Below are 10,671 nucleotides of genomic sequence, written 5' to 3' on the forward strand. Positions count from 1 at the left end.
TGCGCCCGTGACTCCGCGGGGCCGGGGCCGGGGCGCAGGGAGGCTGACAAACGGGACTCGCAAGGGAGATGCGCCCGGAGATTTCAAGTCGAAATCCGCCGCGTGGTGTTTGGGGTCCCCGCAGCCGAGGGGCCGCGCCAGCCCTTTCCCGCGCTCTGAAAGCAGCCTCCCGTCCAGCCCGGGGGCCTCGCATCTAAACCCGTGAGAAGTGCTGACCCAGGACGTGTTAGAGCTCTCTCGCGCTCGTCTCTCCTGTCCCTTGCCCTGGAAAACAGGAGGAGGTTTCGGAGCCTCGGTTCTGGCGCCCTTTCGCTCTTTGAGGGGGAAGGTTTAACTCCGAAGACGTGTCCTTGGTTTAGTTAATTAAAAGACCAAAACAAAACTTCAGTTATTTTTCCCAGAGTTACTTATTTATCCAGCAGTTGACAGTGTGCCTGTGAAGCCTGGCCCATGATTTTGGAGCTGAACAAGTGCCTTGTATACAGATTATGCGAAGTACAGGTTAAAACAAAACAACAAGCAGAATGAAGACTCTGGCAACTAAAGATAATCTGTGACGCATCTACTCTGATGCACTTATTTTTTTTTAATGGAGACTCCCATGAAAATAAACACCTTGCATCAGTATACTGGACCAGTTTTGTGACCATTGGGTCATCACCTTGGACTTGCTTCCTCTTCACTGAGGAAATGAGAATAAAACTGTGGGAGTCAGGATAAATATTTTGTGATGATTGGGGTGGCCGAGGCTGTACAAGGACTTCATCACAAAGTCCTTATTTAGCCAGACTTTTGCAGATGCCAGTGAGAAGCTTGCCTGAATAAGGGCTATGTACTGTACGGAGCCCACTGTTGCTGACAGTGGTTGAAATATTCCCCATGGCACTCTGGGCAGATCTGTCTTCTTCCAGGCAAGAAGTGAGTGTCATTAGTCCTGCAGAATCTGGCTCTGTCAGTACAAAGTCCAGTTTCTGCTTCCATCTATGCGATATGCTCCATCACTCTTCATCACATTGCACAGAGCCATTCTGAGTAGAAGGGACTGTCAGTGATTCTCAACCAGGGTGCCCCAAGAGCCTTTCCAGGGTGCCCTGAGGTGCTACTCAGTATGAGTACTGGTAGGTGTACAAACATGATTTACATGATAAAATCAAGGTTTTCAACTAGGAATCCGCAGTGTTAAAAACATTCTGACCTGTTGGGGTCTTTCTGCATCCCTTGCAACAGAAAAGCTGTTCTACTATTCTTCCATAATCTGTGAGCACCAACCCTTCGGCTGTGGCATATGCAAGATGATGTTATGCTCTCAATCCAGTTTCTAGTACAGAACTACTGTAAGAACTGTGGGTGTCATAAGTAGGGCATGGGAGCAGGGTGCTAGAGATGTAGGCTTGTTGCTCATGCTAATCTAGATTTCATGTGTGATACACCTCTGTGCCTTTATTACCCAGTCTGTGAAATGAGGCTATTGGCATTTATTTTCAGCTTTAAAAAATGCTGTTGTCAATATTTGCAGGATGTCTGAATACTAGCAGAGAGGCCAAAAGCAGGGAATGTTCAGGTTATACAATCTGCCGTCCTTACTGCTGCGTTTATTCCTAGTTTCTGCTGAGGAGACCAGCCTCACTGCTACAGTCAAAAGTTTCCTGTTGCCTGTAGAGGTGGTTCCTCCAGATGTTGGCAGGGCACTGTGCAGAAACTCACTGCTCTTCCATATGACATTTGGGGCATGTCAGCAGGGCATGGTGGGGAGGCTTGCATTCATACTGCCCATTTTGTTTGAGTTCTCTAAACCAAACTAAAAAAGGTTTCGTCCTCCAGGACTGTCAGCCTAGTACATCTCAAAGGGACTAAATAATATGTCAGAATGAGAACTGCTTAGTTCCGATACTCTCAGAGAGTGTACTTGGTACCTGTGTTGGTATGAGACAAGAAGACATACAAAAAACTAGAAGTCTCTTGTGATTTCCCAGTTGGTCTAATAAAAAGCATAATTTTGGAACCAAAGTTCTAGTTTTTTTTTTTGTGCGATACTCTCGGAGAGCACTTTCCTCTCCTGCAGTGACCTTACATTTTCTGATCTTTCGGCCTCTGCCCTGAGCTGCTGTTGTGCATCCCTTTGTGTAATTTGGGAGATAGCTTTGGGTTATTTATGTAAAGTGTGATAGAAATTAACTTGGAGAAGTAAAAAAAAAAAAAAAAAAAAGGTGTGCGCCAACATCATGTAACATGGCTCATGTCTCCTAATAGGAAAGGAAAGGCCTAAATCAGCGTAGCTTTCCTTTTTTATATAAGTAATTTAATTGAAATCATCTACAAAATATTTAGGTACAACTTTATTCTTTGGAAACTTTTCCTCATTGTTAGTTGCTGCAGTCTGATCAGGATAAAATGTTGTTTGGAAGGAAAACTCTGTGTGAGATTCACCTGCCTGAACCCTGATTTGTTTAGGAAAAATGTTGTAAAGAGAGGTCCTGTAAAGAGAGACTGTGTGCTGTCAAAGTAGAAAGAATGTCAAAAGTATAAAGTTACGTGAACTTCCTGTTAAATAACATCTAGAGCATAATACCAAACTCTGTTTCCTACAAATTATGTCTGTCTTCCCCTGATATCCTCTTTAAAAAAAGAAGACAAACAACTTGATTTTGCATTTGGCAGAAATACCACATACTTTTCAATGATGTGTATATGTATTTGGGAGTTGAGGGGGAAACTGCACTGCAATAAAAACTCCTATTTCCCAAGTTCTGTCAGCGCATGGTTCTGAGAAGGTTAGTCAGTAGCACAGAAAATTTTATAGATCAAGGGATGCAGAGAGATTACAGTTGATTTAAATAACTTTCCTGAAAAGGAAGGAGCTCATTGTAACTGGAAAAATAATTAAACGCAAGTACAATGCAAAATGACCAATGTCTTAACTATAACTTAAGAATGTTGTAACTATAACTGCCATCTTCATAGTCTGCCATAAAACAAGATTCAGAGTTCAAATTCACCTGTGAAGCAAGCTGATCAAATGCTGTTGAGTTTTGGGGAGTTGCATCCACTTGCATCAGAAGTGAATTTATCTTGAGGAATTTGGTTTCTGTTCAAATGCTTATTATTCCTGCAAGGTAAGTCTTTTACAAGGGGGGGAAGGGTGGAAAGGGTTAACTAACTAGATTCAGGCAGGAAATCTTGTGCCTTGTTATACCTTCAAGTGAGATCTGCATTCCTTGCCTCCTTCTTTGCATAACTGGGAAGGGTCTTCTGGAGAGAAGTACAGTGAATGGGAACTTGTCACAAGCCTTCATTTACAATTCTGGGGCTAGTCAAACAAGTGACAGTGACTGAATTTACTTCAAATCTACATTCTTATCCATGTGAATTCTGCAGGGAGCTGTGCCCAGGATAGTCATCATCCTGAGGCCTTATCTAATTTACATACACACATTGCTACTTGCTCTGTAGTGATACCTATTAATCCACTAATTAAAGGGGCAATTATCTTTGAGTTGTTTGCACCCAGTGAATTGGTGCACCAAGTGATTGTTTTTTCCCTAAGCCTTGAGAAGAAGAGCAAGGAAAACATGGCATTGCAACTAATGTTCAAGCCTGACCTGGTCATGGTCTGGTGGTGGGTACTCAGCACAAAGAACGACTGCCTGATCCTGATTTCTATGTCAGATACACTGTGATCACTACTTGTTATAGTAAGTTTGTATGTTTGTTTTTTGTGAATTGCTACCAGCCACCGGCAACAGATCTGGAACAGAGCATGAGAGCTGCTAGAGAGAATTTCACTGACTACTCAGATGGTCAGACTACTCTTGATTTCCTCCCCCCCCCAACAACTCATAATTCTTTAATAAAAGTTGAGTGGTTTGTGAAGAGCACTCCAGTTGGACACCCCTTGAGACTGATATGATTTGCAACTGTCATATTACAAATTGTTGCATTTCCTACCTGCCAGGAGCTGAGGTGCAAGTTAAATGTCCTTCTACAACAGAATGTGACTCCAAATTAAAATAACGTGGGAACCTGTATTCTCTTCAGCTACAGCCATGTTATCAGTTGTTGAAGGAGAAACAATAAACCCTGATTTTGTGTCTTGACAGATACTGTAAGTACTAAAATGAGTACTTTAGTTCCCCTACCTCTGCCCCTGCCTCCTTGTTTATAGTGTCTGAGGGTCTGACAGTCTTTAATGTATTTATCTTCGCATGTCTCCTGTGTGTGGGGGGGAGGGGGGGAGTTATCTACCAGTTATGGAAGAGCAGCGGAAGTACAGAAGCAAGCACAGGGCAAACCCAGAAGTGAAGACTAGAACTAGATTCTTGTGCTCTAACCTCCTCCTTCAGAAGTATTATGAATTGCTAAGCATGAGTTAGGTTAGCACAGGGGTGGGCAAAATGTGGCCCCGGGGCCAGATGCAGCCCGCCAGACCATTCTATCTGGCCCACAGAGCCCCATCAAAATCAATATTTATCTGCCCCTGGCTGCCTATCATCCGGCCCTCAATGACTTGCCAAAACTCAGTAAGTGGCCCTCAGCTCTAAATAATTGCCCGCCCCTGGGTTAGCAGAATCTGTCCCACATGCCTGTCTAAAATAAGTTTTGCCATATTATTAGCTGAAGTATAAAGTTTCCCTGTGCCCCCCTGCCTCCCACATTGTGAATGCATGTATACAAGATATAAAAATCACCATTGTAGCTTATTTGGGCTGGGGAACCAAAACAAGGTACACCAGTATAAGGCACCTTAACATTGATATAGTTATATCTAGATTTAGGTTTTTACTGGCTTCTGGGCTTTTACTGGCTTAGGTGTCTAGGCAAAATTCACACTCCTGTCAGTGCTGTCAATAATACTTAAATGCAGACCAGCCCTCAATATGCAGTAGGATTGTTTGTTTGATTGGGGGCTACAAGAACAAGCTAACTATGTTAATGATATGGGATCCCAAAGAGTTTAACTATTCTATAGCTCTTTTGTAGAAAAAATTTAGCATGAGAATTGCCACATTAGGACAGATCATTGAGTCCAGGCACTGCCATCCCAGCATTTGCTGATGCTAAATGCTTCAGCTGTAGATCTATGATAGGCACTTAAAACTTAAATAATAAGTTTTTGTCTTGGCTGCTTGCTATGCCTTGGAAATGTGAAAAAGCATGTTGCTAGGTGCAAAGAGAGAGCGATTCATGGCACACCCAACTCTGGAGAAACCTGACCAGTAAATGGAATCACTCTACACATTTATCCACAACCATGTAGTAGTCCAGAGAAGCAAGTACATCAGGAACCTACTGGTAGGCACACAGGAGGAGTGATATTATTCTGAATTTGTACAGCACTTATCACAGTGGTAACCCTGCTCCTGACTGCATACTCCAGGTGCTACTTAATGCAAATACATATCACATATGTTTGGCTTTTTTAATGTTACTAAACTATTTGACTCCACTGTAGTAGTGAATTCTGTAAATTAGTTGTGCACAAAAAGAACATGCCTTCTATTGTATCTTTTAAATTTCTGATTAAAAGATGGATATAGAAGGGGACTTGAGCAGAGAATGCAAGAGGCATCCAATTAATTGGGAAATGAAGCAACTATGATTTGTAACTACCAGATCTTCATAGCACAAGTGGTGCTCTCTGTTAGAGGTTTTCTGTGCAGGCACGAGCATCCCTATTCCCTGTGTGATTTTGACTGGCTCTCTACTTGAGTGTCCTGATGGTCCATGCATCAAGTACCTCATGAAGGCATTGCTGTGCAGCTGGAGGAGCAAAAACCCCGGTTATAGAGCACTGATTGATGTTGAAATGCCAAAAGGCTTGAACCCTACATAGCACTGTTTTTACATGGATATATGTTGTCACTTACACTGCTTAAGTGTTGATTTCCTGTAGCATACTTACTGAAAGCTGTTACTTACCACTAAGTTTTGCTATTGTTCTCCCTGCATTATGATCTTTCAGCTTCCTTCTTTGCCTTTAGTCTCTCTGTTCATTTCTGCTTCCCTCCCTTTTTTTTTTTGCTCCACACTTTTTTCCCTCCTACTCCCCACCCTCCCCTGTACGCACCTTACACCCTTTCTTTTTCTGATGGTGTTTTCCATTAAATACATTGTTGAATCTTGTATATGTACAGGATTGTGGTAGCTGTAGATATCTGTGCTAGTTCTAAAACATATGCTGTCACTAATGAGGCTGAAGCTTGGTTTACCTGCTTTGGTCGTTTACCTGTCTGTTTTGGCCGAGGGACAGAGGTGATTTAATACTTGTTGGTCAAAGGGCCTTAGAAGCAATCTTGGGATAAAGATAATCCACAGTAGTCAGTTTGTAGCATAACCCAAATTCAAATCATGCATACTAAAGCAAATTAATTATCTGGAGTCTTCTTTTTTTCTGGTTGGGAATCTAGTATTTTGCCATCTTTTATTTCACCTGATGTGAACCATGCTTGATTCGGGTGAGCAGAGCTAACATGACCTGGATTACTAGCACCAGGAAGGGAGTAGCAATATTGACCCTGATATTGGTTGTAGGAAGATCAAATTGTAAAAGTGACTATGGGCACTGACAGGTGTTTGGGCCCCCGCTCGTCTAAGTCATGGCACCATGACTTAGAGCCAACCCCCACCCCAAATCAGGAAAGAGGGGGCAGGATCGAGCCTGCTTGCAGGCATCAGCAAGCCCAGGAGCTGCCTCTCTCATGGAAGGGGTAGCCTGAGCTGCTGGCTTGCCTGCCCTAAGCTTGGGGGTGGGGAGGCAGTGGATTGGAGCCCAGATCCACCCCCAGCTGAGGGGTGTGGAGGGGGGGCAGGAGGCAGGGGTGCTCCAGTCTACCTCCCCACCCCCAGCTCAAGTCTGCCCAGCCACCAACTCGCTGCTGCTGTTACGAATCCAGATTTGTAGAAGCTTGTTTCTTGCCAGATTTGATGTTAGTGCCAGGCCCCCAACATTTGCAAACCAAACATTTCTAGGACCCTAACTGGAGGGAAAAAAAAAATTCTATGATTTTTTTTTTTTTATTTTTTTTTTGAGTCCTAACTTAATTCGGTTATCTCTTACATTAAATGTTAGTTACTAACCAAGCTAAGACTTCATAAATCAACAAGAAAAAGGGTTGATAAAGTTAAATATGAAGACAACTCCTTTCTGGCTCCTGCTAGTGTTAGCTCTCAGTTCCTTTTGATTTACTTATGTAAGAGACAAAAGGGCTTACGCTACACACAACACAAGCATAGTTGTCTGAACCTGACCTACTAGAAGTTCACTGTTTGGAAAATCCCTGATTTTGTTTTAACGTTCTTGATATAACACTCATCAGGCTAATGACATTCTTTACCTTTTTACATTTCCAAAATATTGGTACTATATTAGCTTCCCCCCCTTCCCACCTCCTGAAACGTCCTCAGTGTTCTAAGGTTCTCTAAAAATCCACATCAACAAAAGAGAGCACTTCAGTTACAACTCCTAAAACTTTGTTGCAACTTAAATATTTTTCACTCAACCGGTCTATATAAGTTTGTAGTGGCTGCTGCTGTTTAGGTATTGTTAGAAATATTTACTGAGCACTTCTGCATCTTTTTTTCATTGTTGTTGACAAGTCTACCGTGTCCCTATAGTAATAAAATATTACAAGAACTCTTTTTGTTCCTGATGTACTTTAAAAAGCAGATTCTGTCTTGTCTGTTGGCTCCTCTTATTGATTTTTTTTTTTCTATAATCCCTAGCATGTCTTTTATATATCCTGCTATCTATCCAGTCTCCTTTCTTCATTTTGTTAAATGGTTTTTATTTTCCTTGTTTTTCCTTTCTATGCCAGGGCTTGGGTATATTGAAACTACTGAAACATTCTTTCTCAGTTGTAGGTGTTTGTCTTTTGAACTTCTAGTAAAATGTTTTTTAACAGTTTTCAGTTGTCATTTAGATTTTCCTCTTTGATTTTCACCCCCCCTCCCCCTCCCTTGGTTGAGGGGGTTTATTGTTTTCAATTTTAGTGAAATTAACGTTTTAAAAGCACCATGTGTGTGCACGCACACTTGATTTAGAGCTGCTTATTTTTCATGCACAAACAGATAAGCCATGATCATTATGAACTATCCATGTATACTACTTCATTTCCAGTATTTGTTATGGCCACTTGTGGTGACAGTGTCACGTACATTGTCTGGGAAACTGTTACTGTTTCCCCCAAGATGCTGCAGTTATTTAACAACTCCTATATTCTGTGTCAACAGTGTTAATGGAACTGATTTCTTACATCTATTGATGATAATTTGTTGTTTGTGTTTTGTCTTACTAGGTAACCGGAGTCAAACAAGACAATGGATTGGGGATCACTGCAAGCTGTGGTGGGAGGTGTGAATAAACACTCCACCAGCATCGGAAAGGTCTGGCTCACTGTCCTGTTCATTTTCCGTATTATGATCCTCATAGTGGCTGCAGAGAAAGTCTGGGGAGATGAACAAGAAGATTTTGTCTGTAACACACTACAGCCTGGATGCAAAAATGTTTGTTATGATCACTTTTTCCCCATCTCTCATATTAGACTCTGGGCCCTTCAGTTGATCTTTGTCTCAACTCCTGCACTTTTGGTGGTAATGCATGTTGCTTACAGACGACATGAGAGGAAGAAGCTATTCAGGAAGGGAGATCAAAATTGTGAATATAGAGACATTGAAGAGATAAGAACCCAAAGATTTCATATTGAGGGATCCTTGTGGTGGACATACACTGGCAGCATATTCTTCAGGTTGATTTTTGAAGCTGCCTTCATGTATGCATTTTACTTCATGTATGATGGATTCCGAATGCCACGTCTAGTGAAATGTAGTGCTTGGCCTTGCCCAAACACAGTGGACTGTTTTGTTTCTCGACCTACTGAAAAGACGGTGTTCACTATTTTTATGATTGCTGTGTCTAGTATTTGCATTATGTTAAATGTGGCTGAATTCTGTTATCTAGTGATAAAATGTTTCCTTAGAAGGTCTAGAAGAGCAGGATCTCAAAGACATTCCCCCAGCCTTGAGAATAAAGAAGAAACTAAACAAAATGAAATGAATGAGCTAATATCTGATAGCTGTCAGAACACAGTTCCATCATTTTCAAAGTAGCTAAGGTGATGTGAATGTTGGGATTCACTCTCTTCACAGAGTGAATGCTCTCTTTTTTTAGAGGTTCAGATTAAATCAATTGTATGTAAAATTTTAATATATAATGTCAGGTGGGAATTCTACAACTAATTTAAAAGTCCAGAAAGCATGAAGATGGGAAAACTGAATAAGGATTAAGTAGGATACTACATCTTTTAAGAATATCCTTAACAAGCTGACTATGACAAATGGAAACTCACTAGTCTGTTTATAGTGACATGAAACATAAAAACAGTGTGTTCAACAGCCACAAGAACAAATCTGATCTGTTTTCAAGCTAGATACTCTAGTATCTAGCACCTATAGCAGTGATAGGTTTTTACTCACTTGTGAACTTTTCAATTAAAATATTTTTGTAAAGTATGAGATTCCTTGTTACTTAAAGTGTTATAGTGTATAACTGAGTAGTGTGTGTTTGTTTTGGGGTTTGTTTGTTTGTTTTTTGGTTTTGTTTTTTTTTTCCAAGACCAGCAAATGCAACCACTAATGCCATTTTAATAGAGAGAGATTAGTTTAAGTATATCAACTTCAAACATAGACCAGGTCCTGCTGTAAATAATTCTGTTAGTATTTTTATATTACAAACTGCCAATGTTATGAAATCATAGATATTATTGAAATAAGCCACCTATGTTTTCTAATGAATTAGACATGTTTTATTTCATGTACTGTATAAGGCTATGGAACCTGGGGGGAGGGGGGGGGTTTGTTTGTTTAGACTGTACACTGAGAATGCCAAAATGGTGTGAAATTAGGGACTTACTAGTTCCCTAACTAATAATGTGGAAAAGCTGGAATCTGAGCTGTTTTTTGAATAAAAAGCAAATGCTAGAACTTCTTGCAATGGAGTGTAATTCTTTTTTCTGTGAGGTATGTCGGTGACCTATGACACACTGGAATCTTTGTTCTGCACTTCTATTACCTGCTTATAATTCAGTTTGTAAAGTCCTGGTTGTGAAAGTAAAATACATGAGGCTAGCCTGCACTACCCCTGAAGCTTAACCCGTTTGTAACACCTCGCCAAGATGTGGTAGAATGGTTTCTTTCAGAGTTAGCGGGGAATTGAGACCATCTTCCTGTTGTGTGTATGTGAAGTGGTAGAGCACCTGCATTCAATCCTAATCATGGTCATCTGCTTTTGGGAGGATGATGGTGCCCAAAGTGAGGGAGGGAGAGGGAAAAGGAAAAGTGGATCTGCAGTACACTGGCAATATGGGAGGGGACTTTTTCTATGAGCTTCTCACTCGCCTTTTGTGAATCTCTGGGTCCAACTAGTTTTGAAAAAATAGTTGTAAATCCTTTGACTTCAACAGTTACTCCTCTTTACCCTAGCATAAACAGCAGCAGAATCTGATCCAAGAGATTTTATATTATGATGACCTGCCTTGAGTTGACCAGAGTGATTTACAAGAGAAAACAAACAGCTACTTAGAGCAGAAGGTGAACGAATGAAGTTGAGCATAGGTCCTTAACTCTCATCTTCCCTTCCACTGATAGAATCCATTCCTGATCTTTCAGGATTTCCTATGT

The 10,671-nt window shown here is 41.1% G+C and overlaps 1 protein-coding gene across 3 annotated transcripts; it reads left to right on the forward strand.

The window, feature by feature from the left end:
• The first annotated feature begins 3,996 nt into the window (after window positions 1-3,996).
• LOC102386073 (gap junction beta-6 protein) lies at window positions 3,997-9,975 on the forward strand. 3 transcript variants are annotated; one of them, XM_006017637.2, is made up of 3 exons: window positions 4,014-4,102; window positions 5,151-5,289; window positions 8,292-9,975. In XM_006017637.2, the coding sequence occupies exon 3, from the start codon at window positions 8,314-8,316 to the stop codon at window positions 9,100-9,102; it is 789 nt and encodes a 262-aa protein (XP_006017699.1). In that variant the 5' UTR covers window positions 4,014-4,102; window positions 5,151-5,289; window positions 8,292-8,313; the 3' UTR covers window positions 9,103-9,975. The 3 variants fall into 3 exon arrangements, with proteins under 3 accessions (XP_025052438.1, XP_006017699.1, XP_025052437.1); XM_025196653.1 differs by lacking the exon at window positions 5,151-5,289 and having other exon boundaries at window positions 3,997-4,102; XM_025196652.1 differs by lacking the exon at window positions 4,014-4,102 and having other exon boundaries at window positions 4,433-5,289.
• Window positions 9,976-10,671: the final 696 nt, after the last annotated feature.

This window comes from Alligator sinensis, unplaced genomic scaffold (genome assembly GCF_000455745.1).
Source record: "Alligator sinensis unplaced genomic scaffold, ASM45574v1 scaffold777_1, whole genome shotgun sequence".
NCBI classification, from domain to species: Eukaryota; Metazoa; Chordata; order Crocodylia; family Alligatoridae; genus Alligator; species Alligator sinensis.

Coding starts and splice junctions, on each gene's coding strand:
- LOC102386073 (XM_025196653.1), top strand. CDS start 8,314: ATGGATTGGGGATCACTGCAAGCTGTGGTGGGAGGTGTGAATAAACAC.